The sequence below is a fragment of the Phytophthora infestans genome, genomic scaffold, assembly GCF_000142945.1.
Source record: "Phytophthora infestans T30-4 supercont1.9 genomic scaffold, whole genome shotgun sequence".
Taxonomy (NCBI): Eukaryota; Oomycota; class Peronosporomycetes; order Peronosporales; family Peronosporaceae; genus Phytophthora; species Phytophthora infestans.
In genome coordinates this window covers 1,073,073-1,098,723 of record NW_003303750.1, presented here as the reverse complement: position 1 = coordinate 1,098,723, position 25,651 = coordinate 1,073,073, and the positions used below count along the sequence as shown (strand labels likewise).

The following is a 25,651-nucleotide window of genomic DNA, read 5'->3' as shown; positions in this document are numbered from 1 at the left end:
TCCCAGAGTTCGGAGCCCTGGGATTTCAAACACCTCTGCAGGGACTTGTGTTATCGGGCTAGCTGTGAAAGCCAAGAATTGGGGTTCGAGTCGCACAAGTACCGGAGGGATGCTTGTTAGTTGGCTATACTCAAGCAGTATCGTTGCTTTCCGGGGCCACTTAAGGTCAAGGTCATCGGGCACTGCACGCAGGTTTGTCACGCAGAACTCGAAGTCGTGGAGGTTCAGTGGAAAATTTCTCGAGTGAAATCCAGCAGGCAACACGCCGTCAGTCATGTTGACTCGGACCAGATAAAGCGACCGCATGTTCGGGTGGTTCACACTCGTGAATGCAGCCGCCTCGCCCCACTCGACAATTGTAGAGTTATACACCTTGACGCCATGAAGTGCATTGAAGTTGCCAATGGATGGTGGGATCTCTAATGCAGGACAATGGAGGATGCGGAGCTGAACGACAGTGGAGCGCTCAAACTCGCTCCACTTGTCTTCCACCTCGTTCATCTTGCCTCCAATTTTTAAGGAATGGCAATCAAGAGCGACCAAGTAACAGGATGGCCGAGACGTTGCCCACGGCCTCACTTGCATCAGGCATTGAGGTAGCGTCGGCTGTACGGAAGCATAAATGTGCAGCGCAAGCACGGCAATACCCCATGCTCCAAAGAAGAGATGAACCCCACGCAGCATGAGTCGAGCACAATGGGTACGCAACTTAGTTCCACGGTAGCTGTCTCGGGTTTTAGCGGGCATGTTTTTGCTAGGAAGTATTGCGTTGGACGGTGCGGGGGCAACTGTGTTCAATTTGTCACTCTTAAATTGTTCCACGACAGTCGTCAGACTTGGTGACTCTGCAACCCGATTTCTTCGTTGAGGCAGCCACTGCAGCAACTCCTTCATATTTGTGGTCGTAAGTATCAGACCCAAAGAAAAGATGGCACGACTTGCGAGATCCGACCAAGACACTACGACGACCATTCGAAATTCATTGAGAGCTCGCGCTGCCCACTCATCGTCGCGCCACATGTAGTCCCAGAAGCCCATCATATTGAGATCGTAATCTTTCGCGTAGCTAAGTACAATTATGAGCTCTACACCCATGGACGCTACGAGGTCCAGCACGCAATCCAAGACGATACACGCAAAGCGTCTACTAGCCTCGTCACCCTTGAAAAGCACAGAGTAGACTAGGACAGAAGACCAGCAATTTACCACGAGCAAAATGACGTAGAATCGATTGAGCAGCGTTCTTGGCAATAGCAAGCTCATGCGGTAAGCTTGGATCGTCTGCAGCGTTGTCTCAATGACTTCTCGAATGGCGAGAATTACATGAAAATGGACACCGTTGACGCCGAAAAATCCATGACGATCCACAACCTTAGCGTAGACTTTCGTAAAGCTCTGCAGCACTATCGAGTTCGTTCGATCAGACTTCACTTCATCGTTTTTACCCTTGACATTGCAAGTAGACCACGGAGTAAAGGCAAGAGATTTCTGCCAAACAGAGCCGCCTAGCATTAGCATGATGGAAACTGCATGCAACGCAGACAACGTGGCATGGACGGCGACGATTGTGCGGTGATACGGTTGCGGCATTCCGATCTCGAAGCTTTCGAGGTACGCGTTTAGGTACGCTTCCTGCAGCACCCAGTACGAGTAGCTATACAGCGCAGTGTAGATGCACGCGACCACATGAACAGTGAGAATGATGAGCCACCAGAGAGCGAAACTCCAATACGAGAGTTTGACGACTTCCGTGGGGGTCTTCAGGTTGAGTCGTGACATGGTTTTCTCAAGGACCCTTCGTCGGTGACCTTGAGCCGTTACTGAAAGCAAACTCCGACCAAATTTGCCGTTTTGGTCCTATTCATTTGCTTGCCTCTGTCTGAAGTAAGGACAGGGGTTAATGGTAACTCCAAAATCGGTGAAGTTAATATTATGAAAATATCACCTGTAGACCAGTTAATATAAAAAATATCACCTAATATTTTCTTCTGAGACAATATGAAGTTATTAAATATCATCTTAATATTAGCTAATACGATATTTTATTTATTAAAGGTTGCGTAATCGGGTTAAATTAACCAATCAGATGTCGGTAACGCTCGACTAGCTGAAATATTACTAGTCAACCGTGAGGGAGGGACAATTGTGAGAGCGATCGCCTTTGTCTGTGTCACAGTGAAATACAAGAGCAAATACTCGAGCAAATACTCGTCAGTCTTAAAAAATTACTGCTTTTCTAGAACCTGATCGAAAAAGGTATTTGAAGGTGGCAAGAAACGTAGTTAAGTGGGAATATATCATAAAATATTAAGTAGTATCTAATAATAATTAATTCTCCGAGTTAATATTAAAATATTATGTTAACTTTTGCAAAAATGAGTTACTATTTAATATCGAAAATACTACTATTACTATCAAAAATATCATATTACCATTAGCCCCTGGGTAAGGTACATACATATGCGCTCGTAGGAAAGTGGTGTACTAACGAAAGTTAAAAAGAAGCCTCCTTAACTATTTATTAAATTTATGGGCTTACTACATGTAGAGCATGTGGGGGACTGATGGCCATGCTTTCGTCGTCGATATCGATGAAGTAGCACGTGGCCACCATGCTGACATCACAAACAACAACCTCTGAGACTGGTGGTATGTTTGCTTGGGACGGGTCCATTAGCATGGGTTCGTAGTCTCGGGATGGAGACGTGTTAAATGCACTTGCTGTGCCTTGCTGAATCATCTCGAAATCGCTGCAGTACGGAGTGGCAGAAGCTACCAGGAAACCGGTACCCCACGTCTTCATCATGATATCGTCCATCCATGGCCAGAAGAAGGAAATGTTAGTCTTGTCAAGGAAAACAACGCTAAGTGTTGGAGAAGGACTTGTCACGTTGCGCGGTAGCTCATTGAGATTCATATGTCCGAGTCCCAAGGTTTGGAGCCCTGGAATCTCGAACACCTCGGCCGAAACTATAGTCATCGGATTGCCAGTAACAAACAAGTATTCCGGTTCGAGCCGAAGGAGTTCTGAAGGAATGCTCGTCAACTGGCTGTACTCGAACTGTATTTGTGCGTTCCGGGGCCACTTGAGGTCGAGATCTTGTGGAATCGCCTGCAGGTTTGTGACGCAGAACTCGATATCGCGAAGATTGGGCGGGAAATCGAGCGAGTGCAATCCAGCAGGCAACACACCGTCGGTCATGTTGACACGGACAAGGTACAGTGATAAAACGTTTGGGTGGTTCTCACTCGTGAATGCAGCTGAGTCATCCCAGTCGACGATTGTCGAGTTGTACACTTTGACGCCATGAAGACTGTGGAACTTGCTAATGGAAGGTGGGATCTCTAACGTCGGACAGTGGCGAATGAGAAGTTGAACGACAGTAGAGCTGTCGAATTCACTCCAACTCTCCTCCACTTCGTTCATTTCCCCCGAGATTGCCAACGTGTGGCAATCAAGACCGACTAAGTAACAGGATGGACGTGATGTTGCCCACGGTCGAACTTGTAGTAAGCACTGACTTAGTGTTGGCTGCATAGACGCGTGAATGTGTAGTCCTAGTACTACAACCCCCCATGCTCCAAAGAATAGATGAGCTGCACGTAGCATTAGTCGTGCACATTGGGTGCGCAGCCTAGTGCCACGATAGCTGCCAGCGGGTTTAATGGGCATTACCAGCTCTGAAGGCTTGAGATTTGGCTGTTGTGGTAGCGTGGGAACAATAGTCGTAGATTTTTCACCCCTGGTTTGGTCATTCTCAGTATCCAGGCTTGCAATTTTATGGCACCTCTGTTGTGGAAGGCATTGCAGCAATTCCTTCATATTTGTGGTTGTTAGTATTAGACCCAGTGAGAAGATGGCGCGACTTGCTAAATCCGACAAAGAGACCACGAAGACCATCCGAAATTCATTTAAAGCTCGCGCTGCCCACTCATCGTTTTGCCACATGAAGTCCCAGAATCCCATCACACTTACGTTGTAGTCACTTGCATAGCTTAGCACAATCATGAGCTCCACACCCACACAGGAGATCAAGTCCAGGACACAATCTAAGACGATACATGCGAATCGCCTACTTGCCTCGTCGCCCTTGAAAAACACAGAGTAGACCAGGACAGACGACCAACAATTCGCCACTAGTAAAACCACGTAAAACCGGTTAAGCATCGTTCTTGGCAACAACGAGCTCGTGCGGTAAGCTTGGATGGTTTGCAACCCTGTCTCAACAACTTCTCGAAGTATGAGCAGTACATGAGAGTGAGCTCCATTGACCCCGAAAAATCCATGGCGATCAGAAATCTTGGTATAAACTTTCGTGAAACTTTGCATTACAATGGAATTTGAGCGATCTGAGTTCAGGCGGGTGTTTCTTGGGCTGGTGTCACAAGACCATGGCGAAAAGGCAAAAGACCGCTGCCATACAGAGCCACCAAGCATCAGGAGGATGCACACCGCGTGCAATGCAAACAGTATAGCATGGACAATGACTATGGTGCGGTGATATGGCGGTGGCATACCAATCTCGAACAGCTCGAGGTAGTGCTCGAGATAGGTGTTCTGAAGTATCCAGTAAGCGTAGCTGTACAGCGCAGTGTAGACACAAGCGACTACGTGAACGCAGAGGATGATGAACCACCAGACTGTAAACCCCCAATACGAAAGCTGAACGAATTCCGTGGAGGCCATGGGCATGAGTTGACTTCTGTGGCTACACAATTCCGCACCCGTCAGAGCCCAAGATGCACATCCGTCTTCAGACTCGTCAAGGTATAGCTGCAGTCTGCAGCTCTCGCCATTTGAGTGGTGCAATGACTCACTGCTGTTGTTGCTGTTGTATTGCAGGCGCACTTGCCGATGAAGCGCTGCGCTCCGGTCTCACGGACTTGCGCAAGGTGTCGACGCAGATCGGCGACGCCTACCGCAAGGAACTTAAGGCTTTTAAGCGCAAGAACCGCAAGAATTAGACTCTCATCACAGAATGGAAACACTGTCTTCACTCTGTAATCATTGACACGTATCCTCTTGCATGTCTTCACCTCAGTACATGTATTCGCAACCTTATCTTCCGGCAATTAAGCAAGTTTTACACTAACGTTACACCAAGTTTGGACGCCGCCAAACGACGCGTCCAAACACTAATTTCATTGGTCAAAACTCGTCATTCCGGTGTCAATATCCGCAACACCGTTTGACAAGCATGGCTCTCCACATGCTCCGTAAGCTCCCCACAAAGCCGCTGCTTCACCGTGGAATGTCTACACGCGCCATTCCGACGCTTCTGACGGAGGAACAACGTACCGCTGCTTTCCAGCAGATCACCAGCGCCTGGGAAGAGGTGCCTCACCGTGACGCCATTCGCCGCAAATTCGAGTTCCGTGACTTCAACGAGGCCTGGGGCTTCATGAACCGAACAGCGCTGCTAGCCGAGCAAATGGGCCACCACCCGGAGTGGTTTAACGTGTACAACCGTGTGGACGTGACGCTCAGCACCCACGACTGCGGCGGTTTGTCCCAGAACGATATTGACATGGCCATCGCCATGAACAGCTACGCCCAGGCGCTGTGATTCTCTTAATATCTCAATGAAAAAAGCTAGCGACATGAAGAGTTTTAGTACGTTATCTAAACGCTCGGTCTTACTAGTGCAGGGGCAGGACTTATGGCCATGTTCTCGTCATCGAGGTCGATATAATAGTATGTGCCTAGCCAAGTGGGATCACAGGAGACAGCGTAATCGACTGGAAATTCATTGGCTCCGGATGGATCCATGAGAATGGGTGCATAGTCAGAGGATGAAGAGCTGTACGCATCTGCCACGCCACTTCGGATTTTCTCGAGATCAACGCAGTACGGAGTAAGGGGAGCGACTAGGATACCCCACGTCTCCATTGTTATTAGGTCGTCCATCCAGGGCCAAAAGAAGGAAATGTTTGTCCCTTCGAGAAAGATCGTGTTAAGTGACGGAGACGGATTCGTCACATTACGCGGTAGTTTGTCGATATTTAGCTGTCCGAGTCCCAGAGTTCGGAGCCCTGGGATTTCAAACACCTCTGCAGGGACTTGTGTTATCGGGCTAGCTGTGAAAGCCAAGAATTGGGGTTCGAGTCGCACAAGTACCGGAGGGATGCTTGTTAGTTGGCTATACTCAAGCAGTATCGTTGCTTTCCGGGGCCACTTAAGGTCAAGGTCATCGGGCACTGCACGCAGGTTTGTCACGCAGAACTCGAAGTCGTGGAGGTTCAGTGGAAAATCTCTCGAGTGAAATCCAGCAGGCAACACGCCGTCAGTCATGTTGACTCGGACCAGATAAAGCGACCGCATGTTCGGGTGGTTCACACTCGTGAATGCAGCCGCCTCGCCCCACTCGACAATTGTAGAGTTATACACCTTGACGCCATGAAGTGCATTGAAGTTGCCAATGGATGGTGGGATCTCTAATGCAGGACAATGGAGGATGCGGAGCTGAACGACAGTGGAGCGCTCAAACTCGCTCCACTTGTCTTCCACCTCGTTCATCTTGCCTCCAATTTTTAAGGAATGGCAATCAAGAGCGACCAAGTAACAGGATGGCCGAGACGTTGCCCACGGCCTCACTTGCATCAGGCATTGAGGTAGCGTCGGCTGTACGGAAGCATAAATGTGCAGCGCAAGCACGGCAATACCCCATGCTCCAAAGAAGAGATGAACCCCACGCAGCATGAGTCGAGCACAATGGGTACGCAACTTAGTTCCACGGTAGCTGTCTCGGGTTTTAGCGGGCATGTTTTTGCTAGGAAGTATTGCGTTGGACGGTGCGGGGGCAACTGTGTTCAATTTGTCACTCTTAAATTGTTCCACGACAGTCGTCAGACTTGGTGACTCTGCAACCCGATTTCTTCGTTGAGGCAGCCACTGCAGCAACTCCTTCATATTTGTGGTCGTAAGTATCAGACCCAAAGAAAAGATGGCACGACTTGCGAGATCCGACCAAGACACTACGACGACCATTCGAAATTCATTGAGAGCTCGCGCTGCCCACTCATCGTCGCGCCACATGTAGTCCCAGAAGCCCATCATATTGAGATCGTAATCTTTCGCGTAGCTAAGTACAATTATGAGCTCTACACCCATGGACGCTACGAGGTCCAGCACGCAATCCAAGACGATACACGCAAAGCGTCTACTAGCCTCGTCACCCTTGAAAAGCACAGAGTAGACTAGGACAGAAGACCAGCAATTTACCACGAGCAAAATGACGTAGAATCGATTGAGCAGCGTTCTTGGCATTAGCAAGCTCATGCTGCAAGCTTGGATCGTCTGCAGCGTTGTCTCAATGACTTCTCGAATGGCGAGAATTACATGAAAATGGACACCGTTGACGCCGAAAAATCCATGACGATCCACAACCTTAGCGTAGACTTTCGTAAAGCTCTGCAGCACTATCGAGTTCGTTCGATCAGACTTCACTTCATCGTTTTTACCCTTGACATTGCAAGTAGACCACGGAGTAAAGGCAAGAGATTTCTGCCAAACAGAGCCGCCTAGCATTAGCATGATGGAAACTGCATGCAACGCAGACAACGTGGCATGGACGGCGACGATTGTGCGGTGATACGGTTGCGGCATTCCGATCTCGAAGCTTTCGAGGTACGCGTTTAGGTACGCTTCCTGCAGCACCCAGTACGAGTAGCTATACAGCGCAGTGTAGATGCACGCGACCACATGAACAGTGAGAATGATGAGCCACCAGAGAGCGAAACTCCAATACGAGAGTTTGACGACTTCCGTGGGGGTCTTCAGGTTGAGTCGTGACATGGTTTTCTCAAGGACCCTTCGTCGGTGACCTTGAGCCGTTACTGAAAGCAAACTCCGACCAAATTTGCCGTTTTGGTCCTATTCATTTGCTTGCCTCTGTCTGAAGTAAGGACAGGGGTTAATGGTAACTCCAAAATCGGTGAAGTTAATATTATGAAAATATCACCTGTAGACCAGTTAATATAAAAAATATCACCTAATATTTTCTTCTGAGACAATATGAAGTTATTAAATATCATCTTAATATTAGTTAATACGATATTTTATTTATTAAAGGTTGCGTAATTGGGCTAAACGAACCAATCAGATGTCGGTAACGCTCGACTAGCTGAAATATTACTACCGGTAGTCAACCGTGAGGGAGGGACAATTGTGAGAGTGACGGCAAGGTTGGCGTCGTGTGTTGGCACTGCTGAGCGCATTAATCTAGCGCCACAGGCAGCAGGTTTATTAGACGCACGATGTGGACGAGGAGATCGGTAGAGAACAAGAACAAATGTCTTGATTTCGCTCCATCAACGTTAAACAGCTGCAAGCGTTTGCAGTTTTCCATCTCGATCGCCTTTGTCTGTGTCACAGTGAAATACAAGAGCAAATACTCGAGCAAATACTCGTCAGTCTTAAAACCTACTGCTTTTCTAGAACCTGATCGAAAAAGGTATTTGAAGGTGGCAAGAAACGTAGTTAAGTGGGAATATATCATAAATATTAAGTAGTATCTAATAATAATTAATTCTCCGAGTTAATATTAAAATATTATGTTAACTTTTGCAAAAATGAGTTACTATTTAATATCGAAAATACTACTATTACTATCAAAAATATCATATTACCATTAGCCCCTGAGTAAGGTACATACATATGCGCTCGTAGGAAAGTGGTGTACTAACGAAAGTTAAAAAGAAGCCTCCTTAAATATTTATTAAATTTATGGGCTTACTACATGTAGAGCATGTGGGGGACTGATGGCCATGCTTTCGTCGTCGATATCGATGAAGTAGCACGTGGCCACCATGCTGACATCACAAACAACAACCTCTGAGACTGGTGGTATGTTTGCTTGGGACGGGTCCATTAGCATGGGTTCGTAGTCTCGGGATGGAGACGTGTTAAATGCACTTGCTGTGCCTTGCTGAATCATCTCGAAATCGCTGCAGTACGGAGTGGCAGAAGCTACCAGGAAACCGGTACCCCACGTCTTCATCATGATATCGTCCATCCATGGCCAGAAGAAGGAAATGTTAGTCTTGTCAAGGAAAACAACGCTAAGTGTTGGAGAAGGACTTGTCACGTTGCGCGGTAGCTCATTGAGATTCATATGTCCGAGTCCCAAGGTTTGGAGCCCTGGAATCTCGAACACCTCGGCCGAAACTTCAGTCATCGGATTGCCAGTAACAAACAAGTATTCCGGTTCGAGCCGAAGGAGTTCTGAAGGAATGCTCGTCAACTGGCTGTACTCGAACTGTATTTGTGCGTTCCGGGGCCACTTGAGGTCGAGATCTTGTGGAATCGCCTGCAGGTTTGTGACGCAGAACTCGATATCGCGAAGATTGGGCGGGAAATCGAGCGAGTGCAATCCAGCAGGCAACACACCGTCGGTCATGTTGACACGGACAAGGTACAGTGATAAAACGTTTGGGTGGTTCTCACTCGTGAATGCAGCTGAGTCATCCCAGTCGACGATTGTCGAGTTGTACACTTTGACGCCATGAAGACTGTGGAACTTGCTAATGGAAGGTGGGATCTCTAACGTCGGACAGTGGCGAATGAGAAGTTGAACGACAGTAGAGCTGTCGAATTCACTCCAACTCTCCTCCACTTCGTTCATTTCCCCCGAGATTGCCAACGTGTGGCAATCAAGACCGACTAAGTAACAGGATGGACGTGATGTTGCCCACGGTCGAACTTGTAGTAAGCACTGACTTAGTGTTGGCTGCATAGACGCGTGAATGTGTAGTCCTAGTACTACAACCCCCCATGCTCCAAAGAATAGATGAGCTGCACGTAGCATTAGTCGTGCACATTGGGTGCGCAGCCTAGTGCCACGATAGCTGCCAGCGGGTTTAATGGGCATTACCAGCTCTGAAGGCTTGAGATTTGGCTGTTGTGGTAGCGTGGGAACAATAGTCGTAGATTTTTCACCCCTGGTTTGGTCATTCTCAGTATCCAGGCTTGCAATTTTATGGCACCTCTGTTGTGGAAGGCATTGCAGCAATTCCTTCATATTTGTGGTTGTTAGTATTAGACCCAGTGAGAAGATGGCGCGACTTGCTAAATCCGACAAAGAGACCACGAAGACCATCCGAAATTCATTTAAAGCTCGCGCTGCCCACTCATCGTTTTGCCACATGAAGTCCCAGAATCCCATCACACTTACGTTGTAGTCACTTGCATAGCTTAGCACAATCATGAGCTCCACACCCACACAGGAGATCAAGTCCAGGACACAATCTAAGACGATACATGCGAATCGCCTACTTGCCTCGTCGCCCTTGAAAAACACAGAGTAGACCAGGACAGACGACCAACAATTCGCCACTAGTAAAACCACGTAAAACCGGTTAAGCATCGTTCTTGGCAACAACGAGCTCGTGCGGTAAGCTTGGATGGTTTGCAACCCTGTCTCAACAACTTCTCGAAGTATGAGCAGTACATGAAAGTGAGCTCCATTGACCCCGAAAAATCCATGGCGATCAGAAATCTTGGTATAAACTTTCGTGAAACTTTGCATTACAATGGAATTTGAGCGATCTGAGTTCAGGCGGGTGTTTCTTGGGCTGGTGTCACAAGACCATGGCGAAAAGGCAAAAGACCGCTGCCATACAGAACCACCCAGCATCAGGAGGATGCACACCGCGTGCAATGCAAACAGTATAGCATGGACAATGACTATGGTGCGGTGATATGGCGGTGGCATACCAATCTCGAACAGCTCGAGGTAGTGCTCGAGATAGGTGTTCTGAAGTATCCAGTAAGCGTAGCTGTACAGCGCAGTGTAGACACAAGCGACTACGTGAACGCAGAGGATGATGAACCACCAGACTGTAAACCCCCAATACGATAGCTGAACGAATTCCGTGGAGGCCATGGGCATGAGTTGCGATATACTAAGCCAGACAGGTTGATATGTCGCGTAGTTTCCAATTTTCCCTTTAGCTAATGGATCCTTCAGATCTAAATAATATTTATATATATTATATATCGAATCATTAATACGGCAGTGCTTACCATAAAATCTCCGCCTAGGACCTGTACCAAACATTTGGTACATTAGTGTCGGTAACTCAAAAAAGTAAATACCGCCTTCCTCCGAGGACGTACTGTTTACACCAATAATATAAACAATAACACCAAAACTGTACTATCAGCACCGATAAAGCACGGTTAGCATAACATCGCTAGCATCACCAGCTTTTAAAGACTGACCACCGCAATAGTACGTCCTGCGCCAACCATAATTCACTCGCCAATTTTGCCCAATCCGCAACCTGATCGTCCCAGAAATATCGTCCAACCAGCGCATTTTCCCAGCGAGGGGGGGGAGGGGGGAGACAAAATCATTTTTCAACCAGCTACCTGAAGCTCATCCTCCCAGCTCTTTCCTTTTGAGATGACCATTCGACACCCCTGGCAGATTCTCGCCTCAGCAATACCATGCGTTCAGACAGCGAACTATCTGAATGGTTTCAAGCAGACTAGGGTGGTGAAGAGTGATCTGGCCCCGTGCTCCGTATGCACGACCCCAGCTCCGCATTCCATGAGAATTCAGCGCCTGCACGCCGGTCCAAGAGGGTGTGGCGTTGGCAATGCTTCCATACACCGAGTGGTTTTGCGACACCTAGCAATCCATGCGAGACGTACAATGCAGTGATCAAAAGAGATGTCACGCTCCCAAGAAAGCTGAAGGTCGGCGCCCTACTGTCCCAGCTACTTACTCTGTGTCAAAGTGAAGCTGTCACCGCCAGACCATTTGCCGTGTCCCCGGAGCCATATTCTCGGTTGGTTCATCGAGCTCGGGCGATGTCGAGGGCGGGCTTGCTTGAGCTACACTCCCAGGATCGGGACAGTATCGCATTTTTGCTATCTACCACGACTGAGGCCGACCTCTTGGATACAGTCCGTGTAATCAGCAAGCCGTGCCCTACAGTATGAAATTCGCCGACGCAACGTTGAGGACTTACCCGTTACAGCCCGACTGAGCAAATTGTCTGCTGCAATGGTTACGCTTGGTATGCCTTCGCAGGGGTGGCTGATTGACATCAATTCGAGTAAGTGCACTTGTCACTTTTCACTGAATCACGGCTCTTGTGGGCACACACTCTACGCGATGAAATTTTGTGGATCTATGGATCTAAATGGACATCAGACACTTGTCAATCGAGGAGCCTCCGTCCACAAGAAGGTACAGGGCTCCCGTGGGCGCCCCCGCAAAAATGATGCGGCACTCGAGAAGGAGTAATGTCTGCATTGAAGGAGATGTTAAAGCGCCTAACGTCTTTAGTCTATAAATATCAAAGGTTCTTAAGTCATTTACGTTTGTTTATAGCATTTCACATTCACCTTCACTTAATTTCCTTCATTATTGTGTGCGCTAACAGCTTTCCGTTAGCGTCTCCAATACCACTTGTGAGAACAATCCTTAATCAACATTCTCTACCTAATGTCATTTCTTGCAGACATTCCGGGGTGTTAACGGCTCACGATATTTAGTCATTGTGGTGGTATGAGCTCTCGTGCACTCCCAATCATCTTTAACGGCTTAGCTTAGTCAGGGATGTGGAATAACTTACCAATCGTCACTACCGCGTCTTAAATTCGTAAGACGGGTCATTGCGTGGACCCACCTCAGCTTTCACCTACTTAACTCTTTTAAAAAAATACAGCTAAGCATTCCGTCAGAAACAAGCACCCTTTGCAGAACGCTAAACGTATCATACGTGATCGGGGCTGCGAGCTAAATTAAAATTTAAGTGATAATATTAACGCTAAATGCGAGCTACGCAATGACTTCTTTTACTCTTTCTTCAATTTTGCTCTTTAAAAAAACCGCTTCAACGTACCTACGAAGTAGTCCAGCAGACGCATCACATCAATGATAGCAGTACTTGTTGGGGCTACTAGATACGTGTATATATTCATGAAGTGAACTAATTGGACACGTTACGAAATGTAAAGATGACTCTAACGTCTTTCGTGAAGGTGTCTTATATTTCTTGGAAAAGAAACTTACATATATTATAGCGCATCTATATGCAGCAGATTCATGATTGTTTTGACGGGGCTGCCACGTCAAGAGATAGAGACGTTGAAGTTGCATACTCTATCACTTCAACGAGCTCTCAAAACAATAAAACACGAAAAGTCCACACCTAAATTTATATGGTCTAGTATCTTCTTTTCCCATAGGCTCTCAATACGGCGCTGAACTTAGGCACGCATACCCTTCACGCGCAGTAAGTCATTCAAGTGGGTTGGCGCTTCGGGAAGTCGTTCTTGTTTGCGAAAGCGTGTCACAACGCTAGAGACTTCCCGAAAGACTAACGCAGGAGCCTCGCTGCTGACCGCATCGCTCCATGAAAGCCAACCGTCAACGTAGCGGTTAGCGTAAACAGGAATCTTGGCTACGATGCGCGGAATCTAAACTTTGCTGCCTCCATTTTCTCCATAATTCGCAAGATCACACAGCTCGTTGATAAAATTCACCATTTTGTCACCAAAACACCGCACACTATCGTAGCCTAGAACACCGTGGACTAGGTATTCGGCAATCGCCACCTCCGGGCGTGTCGATGCGCGCTCTGCGGTCCCGGAGGTCCTCTTGAGGCCTTCTGGCCACGCAAGAAGCTTTTGCTAAGGCGGTCTTGCTCTGAGAATTAGATTTGGGATAGAGCATACTACAGTCGTTTGCACAACACATTACATTATTTTGTCTCAAACAGTAGGCCGATGTGTGCGGCAGAAAAGCATCGGGAGTCGATGGGAAGAATATCGCTCATGTTTTGCACTGGTGCTCCTGCTAATTATGAAGTGCTGACAAAACAAATGCTGGTATTTCTGGTATTTCCTCCCTTCCTCCGCTTTTTACTGACAGTCATGTTTGGCTACATTTTGATAGGAAAATTGGGTATAAACAGTAATGTCTGCTGCGCGTCGCAAATCATAAAACGTACGTGAACTAATTGAGCAGCTCTCGCAGAGCGGACTGCTTTCAACTGTGTCGTGCTCGTCGCCAACAGCACCAATTCTACCGTCTACAAGGCTAAGACTAGCTAGTTTAGCGATCATCTCACTTGCTACCACGTCTATTGTACTGGCGAGATGAAATGCACCACCAAACTTTGCCCCTTCACAACTTCTCACCCAATTACCCAAATTTATGAGTTTTTTTTTGTTGGAAAGATAACGGTTTCTTCTTTTAAGCAGTCATAACCATCCTAGAATATCTGCTCAAATTCAAATGCTACACTTAAGCGAAAAGTGCGTGTCTTTCGTTCTGCCCAAAAAATCAAGGCTATGTTCATGACATACTGAATGTCATCAGATGTTTTGGTCCATTCAAAAAATGATTGTTACAATCAACAATGCCCTTTCTACTCATTTCAATGCACATTTCGTCCAAGGAAGTGGGGTTGTCGATGATGCGTTATCAAAACATGCAGCCATCCCTACGCAGCTCCTGTAGCTAAAACTAAGCTCTGCAGATGCGCTGCAGTCCAAGCTGTGCTCTGGCGTAAAGCTTGTCACTTTAGGCTTTCCCGTTTATTAAATATCGCGAGATAGGTTCTGTGCATACATGATCAGCATCAATTCCCTGCGGACGTTTGAGCTTCCACCATAATAATAAAAAAACTAAAAGGTCAAAATGTGCTTGTCTGTGATCTTTTTGCTACCCTGTTTCCGTTGCGGGTCTCTCGACACCAATCCGATAATTAGTTATGTATTTATGGGCAAAATAAAAAAGGGTGGTGCATTTCATCTCGCCAGTACAATACTTCTTCCATGGCGAGTCCGGTTTCTTTGTAGCCCGCTTTTACAGTCTCCTCACTTAGCTCCGCCCACGCAAGATCGATCCAGCTGTTCGTGCGCATGCTCATCTAGGCCGCTATAGAATGCTTTCATTACGGCAGAGATATCACCACACTGTTCCCATGCATCCAGGACTGCCAGCTTTTCCGCTGCTGTGATGTCGGTGCGCCTGCCAGTGTTGGCACCAAAGACTTTTTATTTTGGCCAACTTTGGGCCGAAACTTACTTTTGCCACTGGCTTTTTCGGCCATACGGCCAAGGCTAGGCCTGGCCTATTCTACCGTACTTCAGTCAGTCAAGAGGGGAGAAGGATGGCACATAGGGCGGCCACCATACCAGGATGCAAGACGCTTTAAGCCTCTTCCAGATCTGGGGAAGGCTCCAGGGGGCTACAGCATTCGAGAATGTAGATTCTGTAGGGCTGCTTACGAGAACGAAGTCACTGGCACTCCGCCAAAGGTATTAATTGGACGGTCACGCAACTACGTCAATCATCTTGCCAGATGCACGCACTTTTAGAACGCGCAGCTCCCTCCGGTTTTGACTCCAGTACTCTCGACCCCAGCAGCACCGCACCAGGAAAGTCCTGCACTGTCGTTCGAAGTCACGCCACAATTGAGACCTGGTTCTTTTGGTACAAAATCACGCCGAGATGACGCAGTTCCTGTTCGATCGAGTGCTCGAATCGCAGGGCAATCTCGTGCTCGTCGTACACTCGCGTTCGGCAAATACTCTACCACCGCGCGACGCTTCTCCCCTCGTGGCAAAAAAACACCCTCGGCAAAAAACTGAAGAAGCAAAGACGCAAATTCGCAAGCAGTGAGGTCAAGGAAATTAAGTGCTGTATTATCGAAGTGCATGCTAAAAAATACCTCCCTGATCGCTTCGTCGAAAAAACTTCAGTTCGCCGTCTTTTTGAGTTGCTATGTCCCGGCATTTCGGTCATTTTGCCCTCTCGTCGGACGCTAGGTAAGCGTATCCGGCAAGAACATGCTCATCGATGCAAAACAATGGATATGAAAGCTCTCAAGGAGATGATGGAAACGACAGAAGGCTGAGTTGATTTGCTTTCCGATGTCTGGCAAAACATCAGTAAGGACCATTTTTATGGGATGCCAGCTGTCGCTGTTTGGCGTGCTGCTCACGTATGGCCTCCTACCGGCTGGAGATGAACACCACGGCATCGCTATTGCCAAACAGCTGGAGCAAGTACTGGAGCAAGCGCAAGAAGAGAATTGGCGCTTTGGTGCAATCATCACCGACAACGCTGGGCAGTGCGGCCGCGCACGTCGAATATTAGCGCTTCGCTGGCCTAACATTGTTTTATTTTTATTTTGTTTCGCGCACTTGAATAATTTGGTCAAAGCCGTGTTACGGTCTTCGTTTAAGGACGTGGAAGCCCGAGCAGCAACATCAGTGAATCTTTTGAATGCATCATCTAGCAAATGGCTACCACGTGCACGACGGATGATGAAGAAATGTTACGGGAAAGCACTGGGACTTCGTACACTTTGTGAAACAAGATGGAATTCAATGCAAGGATGTTTTGCATCTCTGTTGCGCGCTCAATCGGCTCTGCAAATGTTCTTTTGTCGTTACAAAAGCTACACCGACTTCCCGACCCGGTTGCAAGCCTTCGGCGATCATCTGTTTTGGGATGAGCTTAAAGAAGCTGAAGCTGTAATTGCACCACTATCGTACGCGTCCTATCGGCTACAGCGCGATGAAAATACGCTTGGTGACGTTGTTTTGTCATTTCGCGATATCCGCAGAGGTTTTCAGGAGCATTTTGTTCGCTACAGTGCGCTTGTAGAGTGCGTCGAAACCCGTTGCGCAGTGTGAGCAACCCTTGTCCATGTTGGGTTTTGCATTTCACCCGCCGTATGCTGAAACCGCGCGAGAACTTCCCAATACTGCTGTGTCTGGAATTGGAGCATTGGACAAGGCAGTCGTGTACTACTACCGTCGGCTTTTTAGCACTGATGATATCGGCCAGATAAGGCGCGACATGGTGGCATGGATGAAAGGCCGATTTACAAGACAGAAGGCTAGTGAGTTCGAAAGGTCTCCATGGGAGTTCTAAGAGCGTTGGAATGCAACGCCCCAAGAGCATTTTGCCATAGCTCGCGATGCGGGTTTATGTCGATCGCCGTGAACACAGCGACGTGTGAGCGCCTATTTAGCGAACTTGGAGCTATTCACACTGCCAAACGTAATCGCATGGATGCGCTTAAGGCTCTTGATTTTCAGATCATAGCACAGCATGTCCGACAGCAAGCGTTGAAGCAAGAGGCTCGTGATATAAAAAAAACTCATCATATCTGCGGATGAGAGACAAATAATTAGTGATGTTGTAAGCAGCGCAAGCTTGGTTTCTCCATCACCTCAGCATGGAGCAATATATGAAGACGAAGATAGCGATGATGAAGACCCTGGCGACAACGTTGATGGCAACCCGACTCTTTTGATGTGGGGTGAATATCTAGATGAAGTATTTGAGGATGACGAAATTGATGCAGACTACACCGCAACTAGAAGCACATACATGCCAACCAGCGGGGCGACTGCGTCAAGAACGTCCGATGAAGAGTATTTGGATGACGAGAGCATCAACGAGCTCAAGGAAGTTGCGGAGGCTGTCAAGCCAAACTTTCCTGACCATAAGGATCGCAATTTTCCACAATAAGCCTTAGTCCTTCAGGGATTCCGTGGTCAAAAGGCAGCGCTAGCAGATCTTTTCGGGTAAATGGGTGTTTAAGACGAACGAAACGCTGCCATGGCATAATGTGTTGAGCAAGTCGGTCTAGTAGTAACTGTATCCTTGCCGTTAAAAGGAAATCACACAAGTAGATACCATCTTGAACTCACTGAATTCTACTAGCTCAATTAAATTAATCCATTAGAAGCCTAACATGCTGCAACAGCAGCACATCACCATGAAGGACGCTAGAGCCACGTCTTCTACGTAGAACTGGTTTCATCTATGCTGTACACATTAACATTGTTTCCAGCAACGTTGAAGTTGGCCACCACCACCTTCCGGAGGCAATCCATTATTCCCGTGTATGGACCCCTTCGTTTCCAATCCGCTCTAGATCACATCTGCGTGTGTGCCGATCACAGCACCTCCAGCTCCTGTAGTTGGTCCAGCCAAAACAATTGGCAGCACTGAGGTCTTGCCCGTAGGCTTGTCGGCCCGTGCATCGCGAAGTGTAGCGTAGGAAGGGAAGATCAGCAAGGTGTACGGGACATCTTGTAGAAAGCAGAATTGGGCGCATTGGTACACAATACTCGGACACTTAAACCCCAAGAGTTTTCCATCACCTCTTGCCGTTCCGCCACATGCAGCGACGTCTGCATCTGCAATCGGATCTTGACAATGTGAACCTGCAACACCAAAGCAAAGTTTCAGCTACTAGAACATTTAGAAGCGTGCAAGGGTTTCAAGTACGTACTGGTAGAGGAGTACTTGGTGCCGCTGCTGCAGGCGTTCCCGGTATTCTTGTCGGTGACCGTGCTGCCGTTTTGCGTAGCTCAGCGCGCTGTGTTCGATCGCGAGCCCACCAACAGCTCGATTAACGTGGCGGCCTACGTGCGCGCCAACTTCCTGGCGGCTCTTCCGGGCCTTTATCGAGCTATCCTGTCGCCCAGATATCTCGCCCGACGAGCGCGCGTCTTTGCCGTCACTTCAGTTCTTGCGATGATAATACTGCACGTGATTACTTAATACATGGGTAATTAGATAAATAACTATGATTTAAGTTATGGCCTTAAAGTCCTTCCGCCAAGGCTTTTGCCCTTTCGGCTGGCCTGGGAAGTAAGGGACTTTGCCAACACTGCGCCGGTAGGAGAGAATGCGTCCTACTAGGTGTCCTAAAGTGTCCTATTGTCCTAAAACCTGGGATAAAAAACTAGCAATCGGTTCATAAACGATCCAATATTTAGGACACCACAATGTGCTTTAGGACGAAACAAGCCAGGCTCCGTGTGTCCTAATAGGACACTCAACAACTCGACACCTATTAGGACACACAGCAACTCAGACCACTGTCCTATTAGGACAACATCAAACCCAACGTGCACTGTCCTATTAGGACAACGTTACTAGTTTTCTACTGTCTTATCAATATAATTCAATTATTCATGTATAATTCACAAGAGCAATTACACATGGGAATATTGTATTAGTAGGTTCTATCTGCATCTACTCAAACCTTTTGTAGTCTTCAGGAATCTCCAGTGTCGCTGGTGGGGCATGCTGAGGGTATCAGACCCAAATCAGGGTGCCCAAAACCGATCATGCGATGGATTCCGGTGGTCGTCTGTGTGGGGTACGCCACACTAAACTGTAGAAAGGACCTGGGGTCCTTGTCGCTTACACAGCGTACTGATTGAGAAAGTATGGCCTCGTACACATCACCGCCCATACACTCCTTGCGTGTCTGCTTCACTATAGAGACGGCAGGTGCGCATGGAATGATAGTGAGCGTGGCGTCGTCGGCAGCATGGCGGCGCTTGATCCCGTCGTACACCTCTTGCCAGACAACTGGTGGAGGGGTAGCCATGTTGCTGACGCTGCGTCGCTGTAGCTCTAGGCGCATTTCACTGCGCACATCAATGACTTGTGGCACCGCCTCGTCGCACGTATGTAGAACCCCGTCTGCTACAACTGCACCTGATCGGACAGTTATCTTAGCCTTGCATCCTTTGCGGAACCGCTTGCAGACGTAGTAAACCGTGCTTGTTTCAGGACACGAGCGCTTGATGCAGAAGCAGTAGCCGCGATGGTCCATGGTGCTTAGCTGCCGTGGTGGAGATTGATAAATGGTTGGTAGTGTGCCTTAGGACAGTAAGTAACGCTTATGTGTGTATTAAGTAACGCTTATGTAATTTTAAGTAGAAGGTCCAGAAGAAAGTTAATATTTGAGTTTTAGGACAATATGGAGGACACAAATTATAATATTCTGTAGCGAAGGATTAGTCGCTTTTTAGGACACATCTCCAAAATCTCCCTGTAAAATTTAGGACAAATAGGACACTTTAGGACGTGTCTTAGGACGCATTATCCTACACCACTGCGCCTGCGTGTTGGTTGCATCCCGTGGATTGGGAAATGTCAGGTGCCTAGTTTATTTTTGTGTTGTCAGTAACAAGTAAAGGATTTCGATAAAGTGATTCGATTGGCTATAATTGAGTGTCAGTAATAAGTGATCGTCAGTAAAAAGCGGAGGAAGCCGGTACCAATCTAGACAGCATTTGTTGTATCCACAGTAAGAAAGTAGAGGGCGCTGTGCGGTTGAGTGAGCGTGGAGCGGTCGTGGAGAGGGTGGAAGTGCGGGTGGCGGGTGTGAGTCGACGGCAGCGGCGACAGGGATAACGTTCAGGCTGACGTTCTGGCGCGTTGCTAATGGCAGCCGCGAGCTCTGCGTTGCTGAGCGGCGCTCGATTGGTGGTGCTGGCTTTGGATTGAACACCTGCGCTGCCGAGAGGTGCTCGGGTGGGTGTGGACAGCGTGTGTTGGTGTAACAACAGGTAGCAATGTATTCAACTTGGTAGTCAGTTAGGTTCCACGTTTGATGATGCTAGATGAACGCATCTTTGCTGAATTTGCACGTTTTTAACGTCAATATCACTTTCTCATTTCCTCATTTACTACAGGTTAACAGCCGCCAGTTTCTGCACTGAGAGGTTTCCCAAACCATGTCCTCAACCAACGGGTCTGATGCAGGACGCAGAGAGGTAGGGAACAAGCTGAATCCAAACCAAGGCGAACAAGCTGGAGGGGCGGTCCAGAGAATTGACAGCGCAGCGATTGTGGCGGGCTCAAACCGTTCAAACATTGGCCTCAAGATGATCACAGTAAAAAAATTTGACGGTCCGACCAGAAATGGCTACCTCAACTCAGGCGCTTACGATTGGTTGGAACGCCTCAAGGTACAGATCAACCTCGCCGAGAGACTGACAGAACGCAAAGGACCAGAGAAGGTGAAGTATGGTGTTCTTGCTTCTCAGCTTACGGGGAAAGCCGGCATTTGATACTATCGCAATAGTGTAAAGCTACCTCAGGCATCGCTTCGGGATTTTTCCAGCCCCTTTCTCAGCAATTTTGCTGTAAGCGGCCTGTGAACTTCACAGTGTGAAGACTGTTGCCGTCAAACTTGCAGAAACACGCAGCTTTCCAACCGAGCCGTATGCTGAGTACGCGCATAATCTGTCCCAGATTGCGACTGGGTTGAACCAAGGCAAGGCTAGCAACTATACTGAGCAGCAAGCACCAAGCACGCTCGTTAACTACGCGCACCCACTATTAAAAACGGACCTGGAAGCTATGCTCGATCCAAAGATGGAAGATACAACATTTAAACTGGACGGTGCCGCTGTGCTACTCACCCGTTTGGCAAAGAGTGACGGAAGAATGAGCACAATCAAGCGGCATCATAATGATGATGAAATGCAATCGAGAGCGGGAAGAAGCCTCGACGTGGTGTTGCTCTAGCTGCCACTGATAGAACCAGCGAAGCCGATGGGACTTCTCAGTTGCGCGCTGCAAAGTCTACAATAAAAGAGGTCACACAACAGATTACCATGATTGCCATGTTGCTCTTTACCGCCATAAGGTATGTGTGTAAGCTAAGCAGGAGCACCAGGATGAATGAAAGAACGGGGTGCTGACGGACACCGTGACATTTCCGTTTGAACCAGGAGCTGGTGGATCTTCACGCTTCTTAGACTCCGGAGCCTCAAACCACATGACTGGAGACTCAACGCCGCTAGTGGACATTACCACATGTGAGCCCCACGAAGTCGAATTACCTGATGGACACATTGTTATTGGAGACTCTTGAAGCTGACTATTAGTGCTCGGTACTACCAGTGAAAGAATCCATAAAGTTGTCTATATTCCAGGTCTAGCAAAAACAATACTCTCAGCATCCATGCTTACTCCATCTGGATACAAGTGTGATTTCAGAGCGTCGGATTGCGTTTTCGACGGCACCAGTATCTTACAAGAGCAATTAACAAGTGTAGTCTATACTCATCCTGTCCGAGGCCACACCAGGCTCAAACATTAATAGCGGGTGTGCAGCCGTGGCTACCAATGCAGTGACTCCTCGAGGACACGAGATCGCGACATCAAATTCACTCGAGGACTGGCACCGCCGTCTGAGACAGCTGCGCTACCAAGCTATCGTTGACCTTGAGAAAGGTAGACTGGTCAGCGGCCTCCACATTACCGGTACTCACTGCACAGCCATGTGAAACTTGTGCTCTTGGGAAGACCACAAGTCGTGCAGCACCGAAGAAGATCCACCAAACTCAAGCCGAAAAGGATCTAGCCGGAAAATACCAACACAGTAGTAATGGAAACCACTATATGTCCGTGTTGGAGTGGCTGGGGTGCAATCGTGTGCACTTTAGCCAGCGAGGTGTACATGACGACCAACTAAAAGGGTACTTTGTCTGCATTCGAGAAGAGGGTGCTCGTTTTGTACACAGCTGTGACGTATAATTCCTTGGGTCGCCGTCCAATATGCCAAGCCAATGATTTCCATAGAGATAAACCCTCTTCACGTAGCCCAACGAGAGGAGCCACCACCACTACAGACGCACAATGCGGGGAAGGAGTGCAGATGCAGCGTCTATCAAAATGGTCGAGGAAAATAACGACACTACCGAGCTTCCTCGCCTTCGACGATTAGAAAGAATAACTAGCCGTAACATCGGAGCCGCCTTCCTGGTGATAAGCAATATATTAAGGTAGCCACTGACATTGGAGGAAGCTAAACGATCTCCAACGTTCTTGACGAACGCTCGATTTTGGGTGCTCTGGCATTTGTCCATAACTGTGCTGTCTATTGAGGCTGTAAACGACAAACTGAAGTCGCCATGTCGTACGACTACTGCTGAGTTCGTTGCATGTGCGATGGGTTATGAAGAAATTGTCTGGGTCAAGATGTTTCTGGCAGCTATCACGCTCTCGAACACAGACGCAAACGTTCCTGTACTAATCGACAGTAAGTCAGCGATACATCGGAGAAAAGCGCGAGTCGACGCCATGCTCCACTTATTCAAGGATGCCCACAGCAGCGGACTAATATCGCTTGAGCATTGCCCAACGACAACGATGCTTGCTGACGAAATGACAAATGCTTTGGGCAAAACGATTTAAAGAACATCGAGCTGCAATTGGTTTCACCACAATTCCAATGCCCACTACGTTGCGGGGAAGTGTTCATGCTACAACAGGTAGCACTGTACCCATCTTGTTGGCCAGTTAGGTTTCACCTTTGATGATGCTAGATCAACGCATCTCAGCTGACTTTGCTCTTCATTAACGTCAATATCACTTCCTGATTACTATCATTTACAGCAGCGTGAAGGGGGGTGTTCCTCCCAGGATGTGCGGCAGTAGCTGCTCAAGACAACGGCGGCGATAATGGAAGGTGGCAGTGAAATGAGGGGGAAGAATAAGGCAGCGACAGCTACAGGAGGCTAAAAAAAACCAGAAGGAGGTCGTGCGGCAGCAGGAGGGGGGTAGTGCGGCGGTTGAGGCATGCGATAGGAGGAGGAGGCGGTTGACGATTGCGTAATGCAAGTGGGGATCGAAATTATGTTTGCGATAGAAGAAATGACAGAGCGATGCATCTAATAGAAACGGCGGCTACCGGCAAAGACGCGTCAAGGACTTGTCGGAATTGGCGAGCGGCACTCCAACCGTTACATGAAGGTGGCGAGCGAGAGGCGTCGAGACAGGGCGGTGGTGGCTTTAGTCCAGCGATACATCGTGTATCGCTAACAAATCATACACGCTGCGTGTATTTTAATATTTTTAAGAAAAGTAATGAAATTTTTCCTTGACGTATGATATCTACATATTCTGCTCTGTGTTGATAGTACCTGCTTCGGAGTAATTAATACCTGAAATTCTTCAGCATGTATCCAGGACAGAGCAATTTCTTTATAATGGTTAAAAAAAGCTTTCTGAAATTTTATACCATAAAATCTAGGAAGAGCTAATCGAGTCTACTGTACTGCAATGATTACACTAATCGAAAAATTGAAAATATGCGTGTGATTCGCTCATATCTTGATATTTGTAAGAAATACACATATTTTTTGTGCCCCTCCGACGGGTGTACTGATGTACCTACCTATGTAAGTAAATCTACCTACTTATGTAATGAAGGACCATTACATTTTATGTCACGGATATAGTGCCCACATTTTTTGCAGCTTCTGATTGATGTTGCTCGGATGTTGACGTCGCAAAATACGATGACAAAGGCGCAAACTTTTGTAGGGGCCTAACACAGTTCTTCAAACTGCAAACTGAATGATAAACGATAAATAGAATCATGTATGGATGGATATCATCACTTATCCGACCTCTCTTACGTTTAATATCAGCATTAACGGCCAATCATGTATTTTAGGATTTATTTAGCCAATCCTATCCGTGAAATGTGTACATCCTGGCCCCATCAAGACGGCAGGGGTAGGCTAGCGTGTACTGAAAGCAGATATATGCGGAGCCAGACCCATTGAGTATTAGCTAATCAGCGAATTAGTCGTCATACTTGGTGACTCTGCAACTCGGTTTCTGCGTTGAGGCAGCTACTGCAGTAACCCCTTTATATTTGTGGTCGTAAGTACGAGACCCAAAGAAAAGATGGCGCGACTTGCGAGATCCGACCAAGTCACTACGACGACCATTCGAAATTCATTGAGAGCTCGCGCTGCCCACTCATCGTCGCGCCACATGTAGTCCCAGAAGCCCATCATATTGAGATCGTAATCTTTCGCGTAGCTAAGTACAATTATGAGCTCTACACCCATGGACGCTACGAGGTCCAGCACGCAATCCAAGACGATACACGCAAAGCGTCTACTAGCCTCGTCATCCATGCAAAACACAGAGTAGACTAGGACAGAAGACCAGCAAGTTACCACGAGCAAGATGACGTAGAATCGATTGAGCAGCGTTCTTGGTAACAGCAAGCTCATGCGGTAAGCTTGGATCGTCTGCAGCGTTGTCTCAATGACTTCTCGAATGGCGAGAATTACATGAAAGTGGACACCGGTGACGCCAAAAACGCCATGGCGATCCACAACCTTAGTGTAGACTTTCGTAAAGCTCTGCAGCACTATTGAGTTCGTTCGATCAGACTTCACTTCGTCGTTTTTACCCTTGACATCGCAAGTAGACCACGGAGTAAAGGCAAGAGATTTCTGCCAAACAGAGCCGCCTAGCATTAACAGGGTGGAAACTGCATGCAACGCAGACAACGTGGCATGTACGACGACGACGACTGTGCGGTGATACGGTTGCGGCATTCCGATCTCGAAGCTCTCGAGGTACGTGTTTAGGTACGCTTCCTGTAGCACCCAGTACGAGTAGCTATACAGCGCAGTGTAGATGCACGCGACCACATGAACGCTGAGAATGATGAGCCACCAGAGAGCGAAACTCCAATACGAGAGTTTGACGACTTCCGTGGGGGTTCAGGTTGAGTCGTGACATGTTTTTCTTAAGGACCCTTCGTCGGTGAACTTGAGCCGTTACTGAAAGCAAACGCCGACCAAATTTGCCGTTTTGGTCCTATTCGTTTGGGTGTGAGTCGCGACTGCTTGCTTTTGGTTCTCTCTGTCTGTTGCACATTAGTTAACTCTTCTGTTACCAACGTCGTAAATTACGACTTTAAAAATTCTACGTCGTAACTTACGACGTAGCTGAAAGCTTTAATGATTCGAGGAAAACGCACGCTTATGTTTATCCAGCTTACTCTAAGCAAATGAAATATAAGATAAATGTGAGAATACACAAAAGGG

General features: G+C 47.7%; 3 protein-coding genes across 3 annotated transcripts; all 3 read left to right on the top strand.

Annotated features, from left to right (window-relative positions):
- Positions 1-5,252: 5,252 nt before the first annotated feature.
- On the top strand, positions 5,253-5,567 carry PITG_05850 (pterin-4-alpha-carbinolamine dehydratase; the record flags this gene model as incomplete). The annotated part of the gene is made up of 1 exon (XM_002998043.1): positions 5,253-5,567. The coding sequence occupies one exon, from the start codon at positions 5,253-5,255 to the stop codon at positions 5,565-5,567; it is 315 nt and encodes a 104-aa protein (XP_002998089.1).
- A 10,361-nt stretch (positions 5,568-15,928) lies between these two features.
- Positions 15,929-16,944, top strand: PITG_05849 (uncharacterized protein; the record flags this gene model as incomplete). Its single annotated transcript, XM_002998042.1, has 4 exons — positions 15,929-16,157; positions 16,230-16,649; positions 16,723-16,876; positions 16,932-16,944. The coding sequence occupies 4 exons, from the start codon at positions 15,929-15,931 to the stop codon at positions 16,942-16,944; spliced, it is 816 nt and encodes a 271-aa protein (XP_002998088.1).
- A 3,095-nt stretch (positions 16,945-20,039) lies between these two features.
- Positions 20,040-22,081, top strand: PITG_05848 (uncharacterized protein; the record flags this gene model as incomplete). The annotated part of the gene is made up of 5 exons (XM_002998041.1): positions 20,040-20,353; positions 20,480-20,811; positions 20,957-21,225; positions 21,524-21,610; positions 21,909-22,081. The coding sequence occupies 4 exons, from the start codon at positions 20,522-20,524 to the stop codon at positions 22,079-22,081; spliced, it is 819 nt and encodes a 272-aa protein (XP_002998087.1).
- Between the last annotated feature and the right edge of the window lie 3,570 nt (positions 22,082-25,651).